This window comes from Tenrec ecaudatus, chromosome 10 (genome assembly GCF_050624435.1).
Source record: "Tenrec ecaudatus isolate mTenEca1 chromosome 10, mTenEca1.hap1, whole genome shotgun sequence".
Taxonomy (NCBI): Eukaryota; Metazoa; Chordata; class Mammalia; order Afrosoricida; family Tenrecidae; genus Tenrec; species Tenrec ecaudatus.
In genome coordinates, this window is record NC_134539.1 from 50,095,320 (window position 1) to 50,121,296 (window position 25,977).

The 25,977-nt window shown below is 48.4% G+C and overlaps 1 protein-coding gene across 1 annotated transcript; it reads left to right on the forward strand.

The window, feature by feature from the left end:
- Nucleotides 1-989: 989 nt before the first annotated feature.
- BSPRY (B-box and SPRY domain containing) lies at nucleotides 990-24,832 on the forward strand. The gene is made up of 6 exons (XM_075559519.1): nucleotides 990-1,202; nucleotides 6,737-6,835; nucleotides 16,761-16,991; nucleotides 18,220-18,245; nucleotides 23,089-23,213; nucleotides 24,306-24,832. The coding sequence occupies exons 1-6, from the start codon at nucleotides 990-992 to the stop codon at nucleotides 24,830-24,832; spliced, it is 1,221 nt and encodes a 406-aa protein (XP_075415634.1).
- Nucleotides 24,833-25,977: the final 1,145 nt, after the last annotated feature.

Consider the following 25,977-nt stretch of genomic DNA (forward strand, 5'->3'; position numbering starts at 1 on the left):
ATAAAATGATATAAAAACAAAACAAAGCAAAAAACCATTTGCCCTTTTGTCTTTAAAAAACAAAAACAAATCCCTCCAGATTCCCTTCTTATCCCTCAAACCTAAATATTGGTTTGAGTGGCTAAACAACAACAACAACAAAAAGCAGGAAGAAAACTAAAACTGAATTGGACTTGAGTATGTAGTGACAAGTTCATAAAAAACAAACAAAAAACAGTTGCCCTGACTGACTCATGACGCCCCATGTGGGCCACAGTAGGACTGTGCTTTCTTGAAAGATCTGGGAGCCTTTCTTAGGGACGCCTCTGCATGGACTCACAGGCCAGCATTTCAGCCGGCAGTCATGCTGGTAAACCCTTTGCGTCAGGCAGGGACTTGGGAAGTTTCCCATGGGGAGCTATCGACACACAGGAATCAAGTAGGAAATGTTCAGAAATTGATTGTAGTGATGATTGCACAAATCTTAATATAATCGAACGATTAAATTGTAATGATATGTGAAATATATGCCAATAAAATAATATAATTAAAAATAGGTGTGCTTGTAATAACCTTTAACCAGTGAATTGTTTTACATAGTCATAATGCATCCTGTCGAGAGTTTGTAATATATAACTGAGCAGGGGGTTGTCGTTTTCAGGAGAATATAAGTGATAATTCTTTAAATGAATGCGTAAAAAGCTTAAAATAGTTTTGTTTTACAGGGTTTTATGTTTCATGTGCTTTAATTAAATCATGTTTCACTTAATTTTTTTTTTTTTAAGCAAAAGCGGTTTAATTAAGCGAAGAACCAATGAGACCGCTGCAGGTCACAGGGCTGCAGCCAACGGATCTGGGCGGGCGTCGGTCGGGGTGGCGGGTCCGCGGGACCAGCCCGGAGGAAGCCGGCGCCGCGCCAGCGAGCACAGGCGCGCCGGGGGCGGGGCCAGGGAAGCCACGCCCAGCAGCCACCTGCGACAGGTGGAGCGCGCTGCGATCGGCTCTCGGCCATGTCCGCGGAGGACGCAGGACCCGGGTCTGGGTCCAAGCCGCGGTCCGAGCTGGGAGCCCAGTCGGGGCCGCTTTGCACGGAGCACGGACAGGCTCTGAGCTGGTTCTGCTGCTCCGAGCGGCGGCCCGTGTGCGCAGCCTGCGTGGAGCCGGGCGGCCGCTGCCGGGGGCACCGCATCCGCCCCACGGAGGAGTGCGCCGAGCAGCTGCGGGTGAGTCTTCTTGGGCACAAGACGTGTGTGTGTGTGTGTGTGTGTGTGTGTGTAGCGCATCAGGCAGGACTCCGAGGGACGGGGGGAGGGGGGGTGTCCAGAAATCTAGGCACCACGTTGACATTGGCTGTAGAACGAGGCGGTTAAGGGTGTGGCTTGAGCTCAAATCCCGCCTCCGAGTTTGCTCCGGACCTTTCTTCGAATGGGTCGTTTGAGGGTAATAGTACCTCCCACTGACTAGAGTGGTTGTGGGGTACAGGAAGACGGGGGTAAGATGCTGTGTGGTGGGGGCCCTGCCACAGAGTTCTTTGGGCAGACCCTTCTGCCGCCTTCTCTCCCTTAGAACTGTCGGCGGAGAGGAGAGGGCCTTGAGCTCCCCAGGGCCAGGTGAGCCTCCTTACCTGCCCCAGTGAAAACTGACTTCTGTGAAACCCTGCCCTCCTTACGGCTCATAACCCCTCCCTCCACTCTCTTGCCTTCCTGGTGCTGGCGTGGGGATTCCCCTGTGGGACTGGCCTGGCCTGCTGGAGTACTTCTGGCTGGTTTCCTGGGATACATCCAGAAGGGTGGGAAGGCTAATCAGGGTTCCCGCCAGAACCCTTCACCTCCACTTCCAGTTTGGCTCCAGGATGGTGGTCTTCCAGTCGCCCCGTCCCTGTAAAGCTTCTGAGAACTCGCCCCGGGACTGCCTTCCTCGTGTGGCTCCTGGGGGATTTCCTTGCAATTTGGTTAAGCAAAGGGCTTCATCCTCCCAGCATCCCTGCTGTGAGGTCTGAGGGGCTACCTACTCATCTGGAGTGTAACAAACACACCTTACAGGCTAGTGAGGCCAGAAAGCTCCAGGGGGGACCCGTCACCTCCACTATCAGTACTGCTGATAATAAACATGCACCCTGTGTTATGATCACACTACGTAACAGCTAGAAACTTCACAAATTCTGTATTACCTAAATGGCAGTAGTCTCAGTCCATCCAGGCCAACCCTTTGAAATAGGGGCTTTGCCCACGGTGGCTGCAACAGTGGGCTCAAGCATTGGACAGTTGTGAGGTTGGTGCAGGACCGGGCAGTGTTTCCTTCTGTAGGGTCGCTGTGAGCTGGACCTGACTCATGGCACCAGTCTGGCCGTGTGCTTAACTCCAGCCCCAGCTCAAGAACAGTCCGTCTGATCACAGGGCCCTGTTCCATGCCTTCATGAAAGGATCACTGAAGATAACGGTGTTACAGGAATGTGTGGTGAAGAGAGCAGATGGCCCGGCTATCAATCAGAATACAGTAGTGTCTGGGATCTTAACGGCTTGTATTCAAACAAGAGCCATCTAAGCGAGGAGTCAACTAAATCCACATGGAAGAAGCACACCAGTTTGTATGATCCAAGGATGACAATTACAAAATTCAGATATGGTGAGGAGAGAAGCGTCAGAGCAAAACATGATGAACACCAGGGATGGTGGGAACCTGAGACCCATCTGCAGTGTATCAAATCAGACCGAGCTGCTGGCAGATCCAATCTAACCACAGGCAAGAGTCTCGAACAGCCTAATGATTAGGCAGAGACCATTATAATCTTCAATATGCTGAATCGAACTCTTACTTGGCCAGGTGACTTCCTTAGTGACCCGACCTGAATTGGTTCTGGGTGCATAGCACCCATCGCTTACTTGTTCCATGACAGAAATTTATTCCCTGACTTTTTGAATTTTGATAGGGGTATTTTCATTCTTACTCATTATTTGTAATTTGGTCTTTATATTATTATTATTTTATCCTTACCACCTTATTTTGATTTTATTTTTTATTGTTCCTCTCGGGTTTCCCAGTTTATGAAGCACTGGAGTGGATGCACAGTGATAAGAACAGCACAGGGGTTGATGGGGGGCGGGGGGATATGGAGGGAAAGGCGTTTCAGGAATAAAACATGAAGGCAGGGGGGGGACTAGAATGGATTGTGAGAGCACAGCTCATTTTAAAGGTGATTTAGCCACGGGAAGGGGGAATGCTCTAAAATTGATATGGCAATGATCACACACTTCCATTATGTGAGTGAACTACTGAATTGTATGACATTTAAGTTATGTGTCAATAAAACTGTTATAAAGGGGAAAAAAGAACACCACTCACATTTAATGATATAAAAACTGAGGCGTGGAATCGGGCAGTTACTCCTTCAAGGTCCCTCACGTTCAAAGGTTGGACCTGAGGAGACATTGAGTACATGAGAAGTTATCCTTATGGGAGCAAGAGTGTCACAAAAACCTTAAAACTAAAAGCTGCCGCCAGAGTTGGATTTGAAGGGGTGCAGGGGTGAAGGCTGGCACTGGGTGGATGCGTGGTGCTGGGTTAGGAATGTATCCTGCCCCACCACGCGTCTTAGGCCTTTCTTCCCTCAAATATCGTACAGATAGCTTTTGCAAACGTTTCTTTATTCTTCTGGCCAACAAAGAAATTTCACTTCAGGACAAAAGGAAAAAAAAGTGACAGAACCGGGCAAAAACAACTCCTCTCTCACTACCCTGGATTCCTGCCCCATAGTCTTTCAAAGGCCAGTCTCAGTTCCCACAGCCCCACGATGCATGGAGAGCACAGTCTCTCCCCAGTCAAGTACATTTTGTAACTTTTCACTTGGACTTAGGAAACGTATGTCCTACTCTCTAACTTTGGGAGGAAGGGTTGTCGAGGGCTTCTGAGGAGAGGTTGCCGGCTTGCCTTTGGCCGATGTAAAAGGGTCGGCGCTCCCAGGGGAAGGGGGTCTGCGTGGGAAGTAAGGTAGCTGCTGCTTGGAAGGGCTCCCACTGTCATGCGGGGACATGGAGTGGAAGAGCAGGAGTTGACTCCCTCTTCTTGGGCAAATTGCCTCTCTGGGCCTCGGCCTCTCCAGGCCGGAAATTCTTTCCTTGCTTCCACGGATGATGCTCATGGCTTTGGAAGCTGTGAATGGCTAAAGCTTTGGGCAGGTGTTCTCTCAATAGATGCATATTCATGTGCAGAAATGCTTCTGTGTCAGAGTAACCAGACTCTGACAATATCACGGGTCCGTAGGCGCAATTGTATGGCGATAGTACGTAAAGATCATAGTAAAGTCATAGAGCATGAGAGAGATAGGAGAGAAGATAAAATAAAGGAGTCAGACACATTTTATGGTAGCATGCTCGCCTCCTGGATCTCAGCCGCCAGGTCCATGCAGAGAGGGAGGAGGAGAGGAGAACATCTTTATTTCTGACCAAGGTCCATATATACTTAGGGGCACGAAAGCCTCCCTGATTACAGGTAACCCCATACATCACAGGAAGGGGTTGTACCATAGGCAATACAGCAGTGGGGCGGGGACGATATAGGGGTGTACACGCAATAGGAAGGGGAGGGATTAGGGGTACACATCCGACAAGATGGGCAGACCCTAGATTCAAGATAGCAGCCTAACCTTGCCATCCTTGAGTGGGGTCAATCTTGTCTCTGCACTGCCCTTCGGAGGCATGTGCTGTCTTTATCAGAAGGGAGTCGGCCCTCCTTAGGGTGGGACAGACTATACAGTTTGATTGCTCTAGGTGGCTGATAACCCTCAGGGAGGTAACCTCTAAGCAGCTTGCGTTGACCTCCAAGTGTACAGTTATTTACCAGGTGTAGCAAGCAGAGTCTTAGGTGTGGCATGTATATGGGGGAGACAACTTGGAGAAAAACCCTCTCGGGTCCCACACTTCTGGATCCTGGGACCCAGCAGGGAGCAGGCTTAAGTTAAGGTGTTTATGTTCTAGTGGTGGTGAGGACGGATAGCATGAATGTCAAAAAGCAAACACATCCGTCATATGCAGGCAGTCTAGGGAGAAAATCAGGGCTGGCAGGAGGGGTAGGGAGCGGTCAGAGAGTGTTTCTGAAGAGGTGATAAGTAGAGTCTTGGAGGAAGGCAGGTGGGGCAGGGTGATCATGCAGAAATGTTTGGGGGGTCGGGGGAGAATGAATGAGTGCAAAGCCACTGAAGTCAGGACAAATTTGGTGTTTTTAAGGAAGAAAAAGCCAGTGTGGAGGGTGATTAGAGGTGACTTGGGAGAGAGAAGCTGAGTCACATTAGGTAGGGCCTTAGTGACTAAGCTAAGAAACTTGGTCTTACTGTGTGTGTATTGAAGCAAGTTTTGAGCCAACAGTGGACCTTCCAGGCTCGCCTCGTTTTACCGCGCCTGGCTGCGCTGCGCTGTGCGGCTGTGGCAGCTGTTACAGATTGACGGTCTGTGGCCACGCTGTGCCAGCAGGAGCCCTGGTGGCAGAGTGAATCACACATTGGGCTGCGATCTGCAAGGCCTGCAGTTTGAAACGACCTGCCACTCTGCGGGCGAGGACAAGGCTTTCCACTCCTGTGACCAGTGGCAGTCTCAGAAACCCGCGGGGGCAGTTCTACCCTGCCCGGCAGGGTGGCCATGAGTCAGCATCTCCTCATGGCAGTGAGTGGAGCTTTGTGCCAAGCCAGTCTCTTGGCACCGCTTTTCCGACAGCATGAGCTTACTTCCATCCCTTTCCTAATGCTGTTGACCCCGTCACTGAGCCGATTCCAACAGGGTTGCCCAGATTAGATAGTTATGAGGGCGGACAGCTGCATCTTCTCCTCCACGGAGTGGCTGGGGGGTTTGAACCGCCAACCTTGCAATTCGCAGAGCCGTGTCTAACTCACATTGCCCCGGGGCTCCTTTCACAGACTACGGTGTCTGGTGAACATAACTTTCATAGGCATGGGGAAGCTGGAAAAGGTGGACAGCTGGCTTTATTGCTCTATTTGCTTTATTGTGCCATTCACTTCAGCGCGTAGGCTGGAGCGGAACCTGCACTATCTCCAATGGATGCCTGCCTCGGGTTTCCTTGTAAACGGTGACCTCTGGCCAACTGGGAGGCAGACGTGGAAAGCCAGTGAGGAGGCCCTGACAATGGTTTCTGGGAGGGATGAGGGAGATCTGGGCTGAACAGCAGGAGGATGAGACGTGGCCAGAGGGGAGAGATTTTGGAGATAGGACTAATAGGACTCTGGGATGGATGAGCTGTGGGGTTGATGGGAAACTCTGGGTTGTTTGTTTTTTAATCTGTGTAAAGAGATCAGTAACTTATGGCACTGGTTTGATGGAATGAACGATGGTAAGTTGAAGCACAGTTTGAAAAGTCATGTTCTGCTTGAGGTTAGAAGAGGAGAGTCAGAGAACTAGGTAGGAAAGAGGAAGGAGAGGCCCAAAGAGCTGTCAGCACATCATCATCGGCCATGGAATTCAGAATGAGGACAGCGAGGTCCAAAAGGAGAACGGTGGAAAGTGTCTAGGGACATGGCAGCCCCAACCGAGCTGAAGAACTGCTGGCGTGGGGATTCTAGAGTTGGGGAGCGAGAAGGATAGAATGTGGCGTAAGCAGCATGGAGCCTTTCAAGGGAATATTTTGGAGATCGTATCGTATCAGCGATGGGAAGGTCTGGGCATGGGTGCTTGAGGTGGGGCAGAAAGGAAAACCGGTGGGAGAGAGAGGCGGAGCACAGACGTGGATCAGCGGGGTATGGTTTGCCTTGCAGAACAAGATGGTGGACCAGTGTGAAAGGCTGCAGCTGCAGAGTGCCGGCATCACCAAGTATGTGGCTGAAGTCCTGACGGCAAAGAGCCAGCGAGCAGTGGTAATTGTGCCCCCTGCCCCTCTCCCCAGGAGACAAGTCCATAGGCGCTTGCATCAGTCCAGGGTTCCTTCCTGTCCATGGCGACACATCGACTGCTAGTGGAGCCGGGTGTCCAGGAAGGGTGGTGGACTATTTTCTTGATCCTTGTGCAGAGTAAGCTTATTTCCAGTTACACATGGGCCATAAAGACGGCTGGAAAACTACTCAGGGCTCTTGGGGGAGGGGATCAGGAAGAGCAGCATCTTCATTATTTTATATATGGACCAGACCCAGAATTTTAAAATAACCTAGGGACCTTTATAATATATATGTTATATTAAGTATCCTGCTGGGAAAATCTATTACAAAGACTACTTTAAAATGTTTTTTTTAAACATTTTATTAGGGACTCATACAACTCTTTTCACAATCCATGCATACATCAATTGTATAAAGCACATCTGTACATTCTTTGCCCTCATCATTTTCAAAGCATTTGCTCTCCACTTAAGCCCTTTGCATCAGGTCCTCTTTTAAGAAATGTTTTTAAAGATGTCACTCTGAGGACTAAGGTGCTCTTGACTCAAGCCCCATGGTATTTCCTGTCACCTCATATGCATGTGAAAAATGGACAGTTAAGAAGGGCTACCAAAGAAAAATTGATGCATTTGAATGATGGGGCTGGCAAAGGATTTTTTTCAATTTTATAATCGTTTTAGTGACATATCTGACACATTCCAAGATATCCATTCACATACAATTCTGCTGTTCAGTCCCCTCAGGTGGGGTTATTCCATCATCGATGCTGTCCGCTCCCCCTTCCACACACCCTCAGGGAACCACTACTCCTGTCACTGTCTCCCAGGGGGCCATCCATCTTGGCCGGCAAAGAATATTGAAAGTGCCGCAGACTGCCAGAACAAGCAGCCAGTCTGTCTTGGAAGAAATACTGCCAGAATGCTCCTTCGAAGTGAGCGTGGTGAGACTGGTCTCTTGTATTTGGGGACATGTTATAAGGAAGGCCTAGTCCAAGACAAAGGACATCATGCCTGGTAAAGTAGAGGGTCCCTGAGAAGGAGGAAGATGCTCTCGAGATAGACCCAATGGCTCGGACAGCGGACTCAAGCCCAGCAATGAATGGAAGGATGGTGCAGGGCGGAGTAGTGCTTCCTTCATTAGTACTTAGCATCGCTGAGTCTAAACTGACTCAGCAGCACCTAGCAACCTCTCATGGCAACTTATATACGGTAGGTGGCAGTAGCGTCCCTGTTCACAGATGAGGAAAGAAGCTCATAGAGGTCAGTTGACTTGCTCAAGGTCCCACAGCCTACCTGGTTGGGTCCGTTCTTTGATCTGGGTCTTGTGCCTCACCAGCTGAGGCTCCTGCTGCTGCGGTCCACGACCAATCATTTATTTCATCGCCTCGTTGCCACTGCTGTCTTCACTCCTCGCCATGCACGATGCCTGCCAAGGGCAGGGGCTCTCCTTTTCTTTCTGTACACGCCCTTCCTACTTTCTATGGGACGGGAAGTGAGGCAGGCTCAGCACTGTCATAGTCAAATCTCTGCTGATTGCATGGAACACACCCATCTGAACGACCGTAAGCGCAACAGGGAATTGCCCGGCAGGATGCAAGCCTTTCTGAGAATAAAGGAGACTAGAACAAGGAGGAGCCAGAAAGCTGCTAGTGCCCAGACAGCCATTCCAGGTCCATGTGCACAGTGGCTGCCAGCCCTCCCCAGGGCCACCAAAGGGGCCAGGACCTCTTCATGGAGAATTTGGGCCTTAAAATAGTTCTTAGAGGAAATCCAACTGGAACTAATAACCACTGTCAGAAGGCAAATTCCAGCAAAATCCAGCCTTGGGAAGGCCACAAAAATATCAACTGACTTCAGCAACTGTTTACATCAGTGGTTCTCAACCTTCCTAATGCCGTGACCCTGTCATACAGTTCCTCATGTGGTGGTGACACCCCCCCTCAACTATAACATTATTTTCGTTGCTACTTCATCACTGTCATTTTGCTACTGTTATGAATCGGGCGACCCCTGTGAAAGGGTCGTTCGACCCCCCACAGAGGTTGCCACCCACAGGTTGAGAATCACTGGTTCACAGGAAAAGGAAGCCCAGTCTTTCTCTCCTGGAGCTGCCGGTGGCTTGCGTAACTGCTTCACTACCAGGCCTCTACTGCAACTCTGAATTTCCTTCTAACATTTTATCTTCAACCTATACATTTTAAATTTTGAAACGGTGTATCTTCATTTTCAATTTTTCTGCACAATGACCTCGCACACTGTTAGCCCAGGTGGACTAGAGAACCAAATCCAGGGAGACACTCATGTGTATAAGAAAGAGCTTTATATACAAGTGCAATTGTATATTGAGAAAATATCCCAGCCAGTCCCATCAAGTCCATAAGTTCAGTATTAGCCCATATGTTCGATACCAATTTATAAAGTCCTCTTCAGACTCACGGAACACATGCAATGACACCAAGTGCAGGAAGATCACAGGCCAGTGGGTGGGAGGTCTTGTGGATCCAGTGGCGGTGGAAGCTTCTCAGTGCTGACAGGGATCTCCACGTGGCTCCTTCAGCACCAGGGCTCTAGCATAGCTCCATGTGTCCTGTTCGCAGGAATGTCTCACAAGGAGTGAGCATGTGTCCCATCTCCCCACAAGTTATTTATCGCCTTAGTGCCTCCAAATGAGGTCATCAAGCTGCAACCGGATTTACAGGCTAAACTCCGCCCCATCACTCTTAAGTCTCACATTGCCAACAGATTATGTACCTACCACACACTCCCATTTCCATCCTTCGTGACTTTCTTGTCTCACTGCCCTCAGCAGGACCTCAGTGGAAGGTTGAATCAAAGTTAGTGCAGCAGAGGCTGTCTTTGGGAGGAATACTTCCAACACTTACCTTTCATTTGTTCAACGCGTCCTTTATTGAGCACTTCCACATGGCACCCTGTTGCTTGTGCTGGGTTCCCCACAGTGTGGAAACCTGTTTTCATGAAGCTTGCATTCTAGCCGGGGAAGGGCCAGCAGCCAATAAAATATGTGTTATGTCAGAACAAACACATCCGTCTTGGAAGAACTATAACCAGGGTGCTCCCTCCTTAGAAGGGAAGCTGCCAAGACGTCACCTTACATATTTCTGGATCTGTCCCTGGAGAAGGACATCATGCTTGATAAAGTAGACACAGAGCAAAACCGTCAACAGTGAGCTCAAGCAAGGCATTGATGATGAGGATGAGCAGTGTTCCTTTCTGTTGTACCGGGTCCACCATGAGTCAGACCTGACGCCATGGCACCTCACAGCAACATGGCAGAAGGTGATGGTGTGTTTACATTGTTTTTAAGGTGGAGAGATTCTAATTGTATACAAAGTTGATGGACATGACCCTTAGTCAGAGGAAAGCTAATGATGGTAGAGAGGTACAGTAAAGGGTGTTGGAGCCACGAGGGGTCAGAAGTGACTGCTCGTAAAGAGCACATCCTAGGAAACTCTAAGGAACAGTTATGCTCTGTAACTTAGGGACCTGTTAGAATGAACTGGGTGGCACAACAGCTTTCATTTAGGGTTGTTGAAGGATTTTGGCATCTATACTCATGAATGAGATTAGCCTCTGAATTTTGGCTCTTGTACAATTCCTAGCAGATTTTTCACATCAAGGTTATATATGCTTTAATGAGTTAGGAAACAATGCTTTATTTTTTCTGGAGCAGTGTGCCCGTGATTGGAATTATCTGCTCTATGATGTTTGGTGACTCGCTGTACCTGGGCTTGGTGTCGTTTGTAGATTCTGACCACGGATGCATTTCCCACCACCCTGTGACTATGGCAGTGGGTTATGCTTGGTGCTTTCTTGCCTTTTGAATTGGTTTGGGTAAATTTTTACTGGAAAAATGATCTATTTCACCTGTTTAATGGTGCGAAGCGGTTCTTAGTTTTATGATTTTAAAATCCTTGTTGTGTGTGGACGTCTGTCTTTCTCTCCTAAAATTGTTAGTCTTGCCTTCTTCCCATTCAAGTTGCCACAGGTCTGACTATTTCGTTAGCTTTTTTGAAAGCACCAGTTATGGGGCTTTTTTGTTTCTCTTTTTATTTAATCTTTGTTTTTTATGTCATGATTAGTTTCTCTATCATTTTCTTCCTACTAACTTGTTTGCATATACTCTGATGATTTTTTAGCTTGCTGAATTAAACCAAAACCAAACTTGTTGCCATGGAGATGATATTGACTTATAGTGAACCCATAGGGCAGTGTAGAACTGCACCTATGGGTTTCTGAGAACACTGTAGAACTGCCTTTGTGGGTGTTGTGTTAGTCTGGGGACTTTAGAGAAACAAATCCACCGAAACTCATGTATAAGAGAGAGTTTTATATAAAGGTTAAGTGCACATCAAGAAAACATCCCAACCCAGTGCTGCCCAAGCCCACAAGTCCAACATTAACCCATATGTCCAACACCAATCCATAATGTCCTCCTCCATCTCACAAAACAAATGCAATGATGCCAACTGCAGGAAGAAAGCCGAATCAGTGAATGTGTAATCATCTCAGCGTTGGCAGGGGTCTCCACATGGCTGCTCCAGCACCCAGGGCTGCATCGGGTTAGGTCCATGGCTTCTCCTCAGGGATGTCTTGCAGGAAGTGAGCCTTGCCAGCTGAAGCAGGGAACTGGCTAAGGCAGCTGCGTCCTGGTCCCACCATCACAAAGCAAGAGACCCGAGAACTAGAAAGGCGAGGCTCACCGAGCCATTTATCCCTCCACCCTTCAATTAATCCCACGTGTTTATCATCCAGGTTGGCACAATAAACTAACTAACTCAGGTGTCTACTCTTTAGGAGTAGAACGCCTCATCTTTTCTGCTGTAGAGCAGTGGATAGTTTCAAACTGCTGACCTTGCAGTTAGCAGCTCAGTGCATAACCACTACACTACCAGGGCTCCTATTAATTTTAGTCCCTTCTTTCTCAAGGTGAGCATCAAAGCTATGCATTTCCCTCCAGGTGCGAATGAACCCAAACAACAGAAACAAACTCTAGCTCATTGCTGTTGAGTCAGTTCCTGCTCATAGTGACCCTGTAGGACTTGCCCTTGTGGATTTCTGAGATTGTAATTCTTTTTTGTTTTTTAATCATTATACTGGGGGCTCATACAACTCTTATCACAATTGATACATACATCAATTATGTAAAACACATGTGTACATTCATTGCCCTCATCATTCTCAAAACATTTGCTCTCTGCTTAAGACCTTGGCATTCAGCTCCTCATTTTCCCCCCTCTTTCCCCGCTCCACCTCCCTCATGAACCCTTGATAATTTATAAATTATTATTATTTTGTCATATCTTACACTGTTCGACGTCTCCCTTCACCCACTTTTCTGTGGTCCGTCCCCCAGAGAGGAGGTTATATGTAGATCCTTGTAATTGGTTCCCCCTTTCTACTCCACCCTCCCTCTGCCCTCCCCATATCACCACTCTCACCTCTGGTCCTGAAGGGATCATCCGCCCTGTGTTTCCAGTTCCTATCTGTACCAGTGTCCATCCTGCAGTCCAGCCAGATTTGTAAGGTAGAACTGGGATCATGATAGTGGGCGGGAAAGAAGCATTTAGGAGCTAGAGGAAAGTTGTATGTTGCATCGTTGCTACACTGCACCCTGACTGGCTCGTCTCCTCCCCCTGACCCTTCTGTCCCGGGAGATTGCAATTCTTCATGTGAATAGAAAGTCTCATCTTTCTACTGAGGAGAGTCTAGTGGTTTAGAACTGTTGACCTTGTGGTTTAGCCACCCAATCCGTAACCTCCTACACCCCATCATCGAGTACAATGAAATCAAGTAAGAAATCAGAAAGAATGATGAAATTTAAAACACACTTATAATTAAGTAATATGAGAATAGTATACGAGTGGGTACCCCCCCAAAAAAAACCCGGATTTTTTTCAACGCTATGTATTTAATTTTTTTGTAACAAAACAACCTTATAACCTTCAAAGTGCTCTCCATTACACTTAATACCTTTGTCAAATCTGTGATCCCGTTCTTGGAAACATTTTACAAACCCATCTGTTTGCATGGCTGACAGCTTCTCCCTCGTTTTTTTCTTCTTCATCTCTTCTACATTGTCAAATCGCTGTCCTTTCATGTCCTTCATTCGCAGAAACAAAAAGAAGTGTTACAGAGTGAGGTCAGGTGAGTAAAGTGTGTAGGGCAAGAGAGGTACACAGTTTTTTGCCCAAAACTGGCACCTGAGAGGGCTGTGTAAGCAGATGGATTGTTGTGGTGGCAAAACCAGTCCCCCGTCTGTCACAAATCAGCCCTTTTTTGTCGCACACTGTTCTGCAGTCTCTCCAGAATCTCTAAAAAGAGAGCTTGATTCATAGTCTGACCTGATGGAATGAACTCCAAATACAGTGCGTGTCAACATTTTCATCTGTTCAGGAAGTTGACGGATGTTCAGAAGTAGGTTTGTCATCAATGGACATTTTACCTTTTCTGAAAGGAGAAGACCACTTTACACGAGTTTTTTCCATAGTGCCGTCCTTGTAAGTTGTGTTCAACATCACAACAGTTTCTGAGGCATTTTTCCTGAGCAGGAAACAAAATTTCACAGCCATACCCTGTTCTCTGAAATCGGCCGTCACAAAAATTGAGTTTTGAGCGAAACTGCTTTCATGAAAACACTCACTGTGACCAGAGAGAACCTTCCCAGGTGATGCCACTAGGTGCACTAACTCAGAGAGAGTTGCACATGCTTGCCCAGCAGAAACAATGTGTCCTGCGAACGCTCCGCCCAGCAGAGCTTTTCCCTTTATTTTGGAGGGTACTCCCTCCTCTATCATTTTGTAGTATATGCCTCTATTAGTGTTCTCATTGTTAATTAAATGTGTAGAATGTAGAGATCCTGATATTAGAGAGCACAATACTACACCCTTGATAAAGTATTTTCATTATTTCTCAATTCAAAATGAAAAATTCTCATTCTTTTGATTGAAAAATTAGAAATAATATTTTTAAATTTCCAAATATATGGTCTGTTTGTTTCTTACTGGTTTCTAACTTGATTTTATTATACTCTGTGATATCAAATGTTTAAAATGGTTGAGAGCTGCTTCATGCCCTAATGTATGGTCAATTTAGGTGAATGTTTCACACGTAGTATTGAAAAAATGCAGTCTTATATACACCTATTAATTGCTAGAAAGTTGATTTCAAATCATTGTGACCCAATAGGACAGAGTAGAACCTAACCCATCGGGTTTCCAAGGCAATATAGCTTTACAGAAACAGAATTCCTCATCTTTCACTCATGGAGGGACTGCTGGGCTTGAACTGCCGACTTTAAGGTTTTCAGCCCAACTCCTAGCCCACTGCACTATTTTATACTAAGCCTTTATGCATTGAATCTCTAGGTGGATTCTTTTTTTTTTTTTAATACATTTTATTAGGGGCTCATACAACTCTGGTGAATTCTTTTTATAGTGTGTGTGTGTGTTCCCTTTTTACTGTGATTTGGGTAAAACCTTACAGGGTAATTGTTTTTCAGTTCAACAGTTCATACCTCACACACATTTTGTTTTGCGACCCGGATTGCAGTCTCTACAATGTAAGGACGCTCTTAGTTTCTGTGATTACTGTTTCCCTTCATCCTTCTTTTTTATCCCTTCCGACCTTATTCCGGAGCAATTGTGACCCTTAGGATCTCCTGGGGTTGATTGCTGTAAGCAGCACATACCTCTCTGGTGTTATTGTTCACATTATAGACCTGTCTGTCTTTAGGCTGAAAGTTGAGATAATCTACCTTTTATTGTGATTTTGTGCAAATTTACAGAGACAATTGATCTTCAACAATTCCTGTGCATTTTGTTTTGTGACTTTGACCGCAACCCCCACAATAGAGCAGAACTGGCCCCGTTAGCTCCGTTTTCATTCATCTTTCCCATCCCCTCCTTGCCTCTAAATTGGCATCTTGGACATAAGCAGCCTCTTCCCATGTGTTTAGGTCATCTTTAGTTTCCTTTATCAATGTATTTTGCTTTTCAGTGTCCAGGTCTTTCATATCCCTGGTTAAATTTACTCCTAGGTATTTTGTTGATTTAGATGCTATTATAAATAGAATTTTCGCATAAATTTCAGAGTGTTTGTTCCTTGTCTACTTTTTCCTTCCTTTTCTTTCCAACTTTTTCTGTTCTTTTGTTCTGTTGTTGTTGTTAGGTGCTGTTGAGTTTGTTTTTTGACTCATAGTGACCCCACATGAAAGAGAACGGCCCTGTTGAGCTTTCTAGGCCATGATCTTTAGGGGGGCACCTTGCTAGATCTTTCTTCCAGAGAGCCTGTGGGTGAGTTTGCACGTCCAACTTTTAATACAATCTGGCAATCTCTGCCTTTTAACTAGACTGTTTAATCTGTCGATCACTATTGGGATTGCTGACATATGTAGATAAACAAAAACCAACTCAGTGCCATTGAGTCAATTCCAACTCATTGCGATCTTATAGGGCCGAGCAGAACTGCTTCTCCGAGTTTCTGAGACTGACTGTAATGGAAGTAGGAAGCCCTGTGTTTCTCCTGATATTTATATGGATGTATAGCTTTTGTTTTTTTCTCTCTCAGATTCACTTTCCACTCACTCAGGCACTCTCTTCTCTCCACTGAGCAAATTGTAGCATCTGTTTCTTCTATAAGGAGCCCTAGTGGCACAACTGGGTAGGCATTGGACTGCTAATCTCAAAGTTGGTGGTTCAACCCCAGCAAGACACTCCAAAGGAGAAAGATGAGGCTGTGTGATCCCATAAACATTTACAATTTCCAACTCCCCATAGTCACCCAACTCAAGATCACTCTGAGTTGGAATTGACTCAATGGCAGTTTCTTCTATAAGACAGGATGCTTTCTCCCTAGTCCTGCAGTTCTTAACCTGTGAGTCCAGACCCTTTTGGGGGTCAAACAACCCTTTCACACAGGTCACCCAATTCATAATAGTAGCAAAATGACAGTTATGAAGTAGCAATGAAAATAACTTTATGGTAGGGGGTGAGAGTCATCACAACATGAAGAACTGTATCAAAGGATCGCAGCCTTAGGAAGGTTGAGAACCACTGTCCTAGACAAAGCAGGCCTTCAAGGGCAGGGCACTGGTGAAGCTGCTGGTATTGCCGAGTGGCATGAAGGTGGCAGTTTCAGAACTTTCATTTGTCTGGCGGAAGTAACAGGTGCTTTATGCAGTGGCGTCTTCGAAGACTGTTGCTCACTAATGGCTCCTCGTGTAGGGGAAGAACACTGGATTGCAGGTGACCAGAACCAAGTTCTGTTCCCGGCTCTGACACGTTGGGTTACCACGTGGATGTTACCAACTTAGGCATTCAGTCAAGGAAGAGGTACCCATTCAGCAGATACTTCAGTAGCTACTATGTGTTCAGGCACTGTGCTAGAGGCTGGCGAAGGGCACTCACTGATCATTGATTTTAGGCCTCCTGTAAGGTACAGAAGACTGCTGCCCCACAGCGCCACTTGGGATGGACATTGTTATGAACAATTGAGCTTTTTTGCCTTGGGACGTGACCAGCCTATTAACTGGACCACCATGTGGCGTTTTGGGCTCCTCAGTCCTGCAGTTGTATGATTCTGTGACCTTGATATTTCCAATCATGAAATAAGCAGACATTCTAAATTATCTCCAAACTCTGCCTCGTTCATCCAGCGTGTGGGCCTGGCCCTGTGAGTTATGATCTGGGCGCCTGGATCTCAGATTTCTTTACCCTAAATCATATTTGTGAAATCTTAGGACTAGATGGCAAAGTAAATGATCTAAGCACTCTCACTATCCTTTATCCTGCCCTTGGCAGACATTGCTAATTGAACTCCGCACTCCTCTCCACTCCTAATCCTGATTGAGGCTTTGCCAGGAAGTGACTTCTGCTTTCATCACTTGACAGAGCATGGCCAGTACAGCACGAGAACTGGTCATCCAGCGACTGAGCGCGGTTCGCAGTCTGTGTGAGAGCGAGGAGCAGCGGCTGCTGGAGCAGGTGCATGGTGAGGAGGAGCGGGCCCATCAGAGTATCCTGACCCAGCGGGTCCACTGGGCCGAGATGCTGCAGAAGCTAGACACGATCCGTACTAGCCTGGTGGACATGCTCACCCACCTGGATGACCTCCAGCTGATTGTAAGTCGCCATGGGCAGGGCCAGAGTCCCCCAAAGTTGGAAATACTGAGAATATTTGCTGGAATGAGAATTTGACTCAGGGGAGAGAAGAGAATGAAATAACGTGGATAATTTTTACATCAGATAAACAATAGTCTTTCATATTGAGCGCATGCTATGCTATGTTAAGTGGTGGGGTGGATAGGATACAGCTATGCCGTCTAAAGCCTTAGAAGAAGAATTATATGTTATATATATAATATAAAATCAACAATTAGGATATAGAAGGACATGTGCTATGCTAAAGAAAATCATTGGGAGCTAGGAGGTCCCACCAACTAAGTGGGCTGTCAGGAAAGACTTCTTCTCGCTGCTGGGATAAAGGCAGCAGAAGGTGCAGAGAGAACACAGTACCCGAGGAGTGGAAAACAGTAGAATATGATCGTGTGGGGCTCATCCTTCATCCTACCACACAGAGGGCCCTTGATGCACATTTCCTTTGAAATGATTATATATATAAATGCATACAGATATCTAATATAAAAAACTGAATTCACTGCCTTTGAGTTGCTGCTGACTCATCACAACCCACCGTGGGTTTCTGAGACTGTGACTGTTTACAGGATTAGAAAGCTGGTCTTTCTTTCTCAGAGCTGTTTGGAGGTTTCAAACTGCTGACCAGGTGAATCATAGCCCAACATATAACCACTACACCAATCTCACACACACACAGTCTTGAAGGAAATGTGACCTCTGAATAAAATAGCCACAGAGAAGAAAGCTTCCTTAATGTTCCTTGAATTTGCATGTATTTAGTCACACAGATTGCATGTACAGAGCACATTTGGTCCTGAAACACGGGGACAGGCACAGTAGTGTCCTAGTCAGAAAGTGTCCCAGCCATCTGAGAGCCGACAGTTGTCGTGAGGGATGCCCTGGGGTAAATAGATGATTACCCTGAAGTGTAGTTGAGGGGAACCCAGCAGGCTGTGGGGCACAAGGGGAGAGAGACTTAGTTGGGGGAACCCAGCAGGTTGTGGGGCACAGGGGGGGAGAGACGTCTTCTGAGTACACGCGGAGTCCTGGTGGCACAACAGTTAAGCGCTCGGGTGCTGCCGGGAGGTGGGCAGTCACATCAGCGTCCGTGTCCTTGTGCAGTCTTCCACGCTGGGTTCACGTCTTCACAGGGTTTCTGGTGTCAAGCCTGATTGTTGATTTTTGTTTGTTTGTCTGTCTCCCCTCCTCACAGCAGAAGGAGCAGGAGGTGTTTGAGAGGTGAGTGTGGCCGCAGGGACTTGATTGGGCATCTGGGAGATCATGAGCTTAGACCTTCACCCAGTCTGTTGCATTTCGGTGCTGCTGCTCCTGGTGGGATGTGTGTGTGTGGGGGGTGGTGCAGTTGAGTGCTTCCCTGGAGTGAGGCTCATTGCACGAGGATTTTGCTGCCCCTCCCGAGAGAACAGACCCATGTGAAAAGGCAGGAAGTGACTGCATGTAATTGGAGGCTTGCCACCACATTGGAGCATTTGGTCACCCCTAGATGTAGATGCAAATGCCAAGTCTCAAAGAGAGGAAGAGACTTGCTAAGCCCCTAAGCTAGGACTTGGATCCAGACCTTCTACCAACTGTCCAGGATTGCCTGGCTTGGATGGCATTCTTCTTGAAGCTCAAGTCTGTATTAGTTGTTGCTCCTAGAGCCTGTTGAGTCTGACTCATCACGACCCGATGTATCGTAGGACAAAACACCGCCCCGTCCTGCGCTGTCCTCACAGTTGACTTGCTCGAGCCCACTGTTGCAGCCGTTGTGTCCACCCATCTTGTCAAAGGGCTTCCTCTTGTTTGCTCACCGCCTACTTTACCAAGCTCGATGGCCTTTTCCAGGCACTGGTCTCTGGTCTCTCCTGACAACGCGTCCCAAGAACGTGGGATGAAGACTTGCCGTTCTTGCTTGTAAGAGGCATTCTGGCTCTACTTCTTCTGAGAGAGATTCGTTTCTTCTTTGAGTAGTGCCTGGTGCTTTCTGTTCAAAGGCAAGCCACAGATTGTTTCAGTGGCCCTTACTCGGAGATCAACTTTCACACGCACACGAGCAAGTCTGCATTAGCATTCAACACTGGCATTTGACTATGAATTCATGAAAGAATGTCGTTAGACCCTACCTGGGTACTGAAATGCTGCAAGTCAAGGGATTGAGGAAGGGGCCAAAAGGATATAATTTGTGAGAAGATTTAATTAATCTTCTCAACATCCTGTGTGAAATTTCAGAGCTGTATTTGGAAGAGCATGGTCCATTCTTCTTAGTTATTTAAGTTTCAAAAGCAATCCATGTATACGAAAGGAAAAAAAAAACATCCAATATACCCTTCCTCAATCCTGTTCCCTAGAAGTGATCGGTTTTAATAGGTGTGTGTTTTATAGATTTCTCTCAATGTATATTTATAGGAGAGTGTGTGGGTTTTTTGTTTCTCCCTTTTTTAAAGCCAAATGCGCTCATTTTATAACCCCCAAACTTCTCAGAATATCTTAGTCTCCTAGTGCTATTTTAACAGAAATATCACAAGTAGGTGGCTTTAGCAAGCAAGTTTATTCTCTCACAGTTTAGGAGGCTAACATTCCAAATACAGGGAAACAGCTCTGGGGGAAGGTTTTCTCTGTCAGCTCTGGGGGCAGGCCCTCGTCTGCTCGCGCCATCTCTGTGCCTTGGCACCCGCCTTCCCCTGGGAGGGGTCTCGGTGCGGACCCTGCTCCCAGCTCTGCTCTGTGGGTGGGACTGAGGTCCTCCTTCTCTGCTGGCTTCTCTCTTCCTTTTTACCGCTTCTTATAAGATAAAAGGTGTTACAGACCGCACCCAGGAAACACGGAAACTCACCTTACATGGCTATGAATTGTAAGGGCATTCCATCCCGCCCTAATCCTCTTCAGAATCTAATAGACTCGGTCTGACCCTCCTTACCATCACCTAATTCTTTAAATTTTGCTGAAGATAATTAAAAACAAACATTTGAATCAGTACATTGACAGGGACCTGCCAGAAAGCCAAGGCAGATTCAGAAGAAGATGTGGAACAAAGGACATCACCACTGATGTCAGATGGATCTTGACCAGAAAGATGTGTCTATGCTTTATTGACTGCAAAAGCATGCAACTGCGGAGATCATAACAAGTTATGCAGAACATTTTGAAGAACGGGAATTCTAGAACACCTCATTGTGTCCCTGGGAAACCTGTCAAGAGACCGAGAGGCAGTTGCTTGACCAGAACGAAGAGATCCCGAATGATTTCAGTCAGACAGGAGAGCTGCCTGTCAAGGGTTGTGTCCCTTATTAATCACGCTGTCTGCTGAATAAATAAATTGGGAAACTGGACTGCATGAAGAACAAGGAAGGCGTCGGGATCGGGAGAACACTCATTAACAACCCGCACTCTGCAGATGACAGACTTGCTTGCTGATGGCACTCCATGGCTGCAGCCTCCAATACGATCCCATCTCAGCATCTAGAAAGCACCAGTCCTCACACTGGGCCAATACGAAGCATCCCAAGTTGAGAAAGACTGAAGTTGTCAAGGGTTTCATTTGACTTTGATTTACAGTCAAGGCTCATGGCAGCAGCAGTCAAAAAAACAAACAGGTGTCAGTGGGGAAGTCTGCTGCAACAGAACCCTCCAAGTTCAAGAGCAGAGCTGTCATGTGGAAGACGCAGGTGTCTTCCATCGCCTCATTTCCACACAGCAATCGGACAGCAGAGAAGGAGCAGTGAGTGAATATTAAACGTCTACCGGAAGCATGAGCAAATCTGTCTGGGAAGGAGTGCAACCAGGATGCTTTTAGGAGTAAGAATGGCGGGACATGCGTTGTGGGCTTTGAGCATGTTGCCAGGAGGGACCGATTCGTGAGAAGAGCATCATGCTTGGTCAAGGGTCAGCGATGAGAGGGACTGGCACAATGGCTGCAGCTGTGGGCGTGGCACAAGACCAGGTGGTGTTTCAGACTGCCGTTCTCATGCGGTGGGACTGCCATGACATTACCTCACAGCACTAGGCTTGCCGCACTAACCACAGGCAAAGATTAGGATTTATAGCACATTGGTCAATTACATCCAATCAGAAAAGTAGGAATCATGACCTAGTCTAGATGATCCATAACTTTTTTGGGGGGTGGGGGGTACACATAATTCAAGACATCATACCAGCACATGTAGATTTATCTCCCTTATTTGACTGTGAAGTACCGTCTAGTATGAATGGTCTACATTTATTTTACTGCCCCCTTGAAGGTGCAAGAATGGTACAGTGCATTTTACTTGGAATTGTCAGCTGTTAACGTTTTGCCAGACTTGATGTTTTCTGTCTCTCTCTGCTTTTAAGGTATCTTTCTCTATTCCCCCCTCCGAACTATTTGAGAAGGGCAATTGACAAAAATCGCATTTTATTCCTAACTACCCTAGCGTGTATATTCTAAGAAAAAAGGCATTCTTGTATGTAATTACAGTATAATTATTAAGTTTAGGAAATTTCACCTCAATAGGATATTCGTCTACATAGCCCATACTCAAACGATGCCAATTGTGGAGGGAAAAAGACAAAACAAAAACAAGCTCTCCCTACTAATTATGCTTAAGATTTGTTTTCAGTCCTCTGTGCCTGTAGACTGAGAGCATGGAGCTGGAGAGTGTCGTGTTCCAGGCTGTTAAGCGCGTTCTTGTTGGGAGCGTACTTGTGCTGGGCTCAGTCTTAGCCTGTCAGTGACAGGTCCTACTGCAAAGATGGGGCACTCTGTTCCCACCCCCGGGCCTGCTGTGCCCGAGTACCATTTCACTCCCACCCCTTCGGTGCCCCAAGTTCTCTGTACCATGGGGAGTGGGGCCAACTGGTTCTCCATAGACAGTAGTGCCTGTGTTTACTGTCAGAGTTCCCGGGGATGTCAACTCAACACTGTGGCCCTCTGCTCCTCTTTCCTCCTCTGCTGATGGCCGGCCTCCTGTGGAGCTCAGCCTCAGCTCTGAGAAGGGCCCACGCCACAGACTCTCAATTGTCCAAACCACAAAGAGCCTTTGTTTCCTGAGCCTGCGCTCAGCATTTCCAGGGCTCCCCTCACCTCCTCCCTCCAGCCAGGACTGTGACCGTCTTGCAAAGAGCGTGCATCTGGAAGGAACCTGCCCACACGCTCGGCCTTGCCCACTCTATGGGCAGCTGTGATATTCGGGAGAGTGTGTCCTCTCACATCCGCTGCCTGGTCTCAAAGCCATCTTCAAGATCAGAGGCTTGGGGAAAGTTCTTTCTCTGAACCCAGTTCAGACTTCTGGAAGGCTCCATGGCAGATCCCTACTTTGCCCACTTTCTTTCAATTTTCTACCCTCAAGTCAAGGGCAGAGGTCTGTCCAGTGGTGCCTGGGCTCTGGGTCTGCTTGGAGGCCAGACTTGAGTCCCAGCCCCGCTCCTAGCCACACGCCTGCTCCCTCTCCTGTCCCATGAGGTCATCACCACCTCCCAGGTTGTTGAAAGGTGGTGTGGAAAGCAGCAATGCCCAGAGGCTGGCTGCTTGATAAATGGTGCTTCTCTTCCCAGGCCGTTCATAGTCCTAGGTTACCTCTCCAACTGTTCCCACGGGGAACCAAGATGTCTTGTTGAGAGCTCTGATTTTTGGTGGGGACGATAAGTCCTTGTCCTTTCTGGGGTGACCTCTCCAGACATCTATGCATATTAGTGACTACCTTCTGACCCACCCAGAAACCCAAACCAAACTCACTGCCATTGAGTCGATTCCAACTTGATTCCCGGTGGGATAGGAAGGTTTCGTAGGAATGCTCCACTTTGAGATAGCAGGGTGGGGTGGCCGGACTGTACGCCACTATTGTTAAGCCGCCCCCAGTCTGCCCTGCTGAATGAAGACTCCTGTGGAGTGCAGGGGGTGGGCAGGGTTGGGGGGGGGCTGCCTACCTTTGTCCTGTGGCTCAAACGCCCTTTAAGGGACCTTGTTATAGGGTCTGGCTGGCACAGGGTTTGGGGGAGGGGGTCCTTTTATTTCTGTCCTCCTCCTCTGAGCCTGTTTTGATTCACGTACCTACATTTCTAGAACCTGAATGGGTGTCTTTGTGTTTTGTTTTTTCCTCTGCATCAGGACCGAGGAAGCAGAGGGAATTTTGGACCCCCAGGAGTCCGAGAGGTTAAACTTTAACCCGAAGTGCACCCAGAGTCCACTACTGACCCAACTCTGGGCAGCGGCCATCCTCAGTTCCTTCTCAGGTCAGGGGCTGCCAGAACCTGGCATTAGCAGGAACAACTGGGTTTCTGCCTGCCCGTTGCCTGGGTTTGCTGCATCTGAAGCTGTGCATTGGGGAGGGTGGCATAACCCACGAGTGAGGTTGGGCAGGCTGGTCAGTGTGGCCAGGGCTCTGGCCCACCTGTCCTGTGGTTGGAGCAGGGAACTCTTGTTCCTGTAAACCATGCCTTCCTTACACCACTGGGGCAGCCCAGGATTATTTCTTATCAGCCTCCAGGGGCTCAGACGTTGAAGCTGCAGCTGGCTGGGGCGCATCTGGACTGGCAGTTCGGTATCCTGGGTCCACCTCGCGCATGTACTTGACAAACATCCACTCAGACCCATGTGGCCTTGCCCCCAGATTGCGTGCTGGGGCCACAGATGGAAAAGGAACTCTGCCTGCAGAAAGTCCCACTTAGCCAGCCCGCCCCCCCACAGGAGTTTCCACCCACCACCCCGGGCTGCTCCTTAAACAATTCACAGAAAGGCGAGGTTAATGATGAGAATTTCTCTCCTGTTTCGGTCCCTTCTCCCTTAAGATCCTTCAAACGTCAGCAAGCTCCAGGCTGCTGAATGTGGAACCCGGTGCTGGGCCTGGCTTACTGGGGGTTTAGCAGGTTAGCTGTGAGAAGCTGGTAACCTGCCACTTCCTCGCTTCCAGGACAAGGGCCTGTTTCAGAGGCTGCAGGGAGGGTCGGCTAGAGCTGCGTGATAGCAGGCTAGGTGCCAAACGAGGCACTTGCTGGCTGTTCATTTCAGACCTGTTACTAACAGGGGGGGTGACCTTGGGCCTCAGATGAAGGCTTTGGACTAATAAGTTACTGACATTGCTTTGCACTCACCATACGGGGCCCCTTACCGCACAATCATCTCACGCAATCCCCAAGACTAGAGACCCTGTGACATCCTCTCCCGATCCTGATTTTACAGACGAGGAAACAGACTCAGGGAGAATACAAGGCTTGTCTAAGATCGCACCAGCCGTGAACCAAGGAAGCTTTGTGCTCCCTGGCAGGCAGGGCCAGGGGAGGGTGCGGGCGGGCGGGCTCTGGGCAACGCAGCTTTCTCTCCGGCAGGCACGGAAGATGTTCGGGTCGACGAAAGGACCGTTAGCCCCTTCTTGCAACTGTCAGACGATGGAAGGACCCTGACCTTCAGCGCCAAGAAGTCCAGGGCCTGTGCAGATGGCCCGGAGCGCTTTGACCACTGGCCCAATGCCCTGGCCACCACCTGCTTCCAGTCTGGGCTGCATGGCTGGGTGGTCAACGTCCAAAACAGTTGTGCCTACAAGGTGGGCGTGGCCACAGGCCATCTGCCTCGCAAGGGTTCCGGCAGCGACTGCCGACTGGGCCACAACGCCTTCTCCTGGGTCTTCTCCCGTTACGACAGAGATTTCTGCTTCTCCCACGATGGGCAGCACGAGGCGCTGGGGCTACTGCGTTGCCCGGCCCGGCTGGGGGTGCTGCTGGACCTGCGGGCGCAGGAGTTGCTCTTCTTCGAGCCATCCTCGGGCACGGTGCTCCACACCCACCGCACCCCCTTCCCGGGACCCCTCTTCCCTGTCTTTGCTGTGGCCGATCAGACCATTTCCATCATCTGCTGACCTTGTGCTGCAGGGAGGTCAGGTCCACCAGCCCCCAGATCCTGCCGGGCCCCTTTACCCAGTGCTATGGCATTTGAGGGAAAGGCGCAGCTTTAGAGCTGGCCTCAGATCTGGCACTCGGCCCTGACGTGCTGGGCATCTCCGGGCTACTCGCTAACCCCAGAAGCCTGGCCGTACAGAACCTGCCGCCAAATATGCAGTGGGGGGTGGTATCTGGCGACCCAGGTGTGGCAGACTCTCCAGCAGCACTGGCGCCCAGCCCCTGCCCTCGGCTCAGTGTGCAAATGGGAATTCTCCAGCAGAAAGACCTGGGGCTGAAGCACCTTCACCCCTTGCTTCCGTGCCTGTCATCTCTTCCACAAAAATGGCACAGAGAAAATACCCCTAGTTCACCTGGGCAAACCGGAGACCTGGAGCTCCTGACGAGCTTTCCCTGAACTGAGGGTTTTGGCGGGGTATCCCCTAACCCCCTTTTAGGGCCTGTCTAGCACCCCAAAGCCTGGAAGGAGGGTTGGGTGAGGAAGATCACGCATCCAGGTAACCAGACCACAGCCCACGCACCAGACAGCTGGCTCGGACCTGGCACCCGAGCTCCATCCTGTTCCCACTGGTAGTAACAGGATAAGCTTCCCCGTTCAGCTGCTGGCTGTGACCTCATGGCCTCCTCGCTTCAGGTGAGACCTGGGTGTGCAGGCTTCCAGCCAGGGAGAGCTGGAGGAGTTGGGGCTCTGATGTTAGGGAACATTTATGTTATTAAAGGTTTTAAGAGATTTAAAGATTCCACCCATGTTTCTTGCTGGTCATCAGGTGTATACCGTATGCTGGCCCCTAACTCCCAATATCCAGACACAAGTGGGCAGCAGCAGAGCAGAGGAGAGTCTGGAGACAAGGTTTTGTGCTTTTTAATGCAGGGACCAAAGGCAAGCCCTTCCCATTTTCCCGGTAGACTCATTGGACAGGACTTATTTAGTCGGTTTTGTCACGCAGCCTCTTCAAAAGCAGTCTTCCCCACAGCTTCAGGCTGCTGGGCATGAAGGAGGTGGAGGGTTACAGGAGAGTTTAAAAACCAAGTTCAATCAGGGGGCACCAACTCTTAAGACCTGCTGGGGTCCGTGGGCAAGAGAGGGAGTCCCAGATTGGGACAC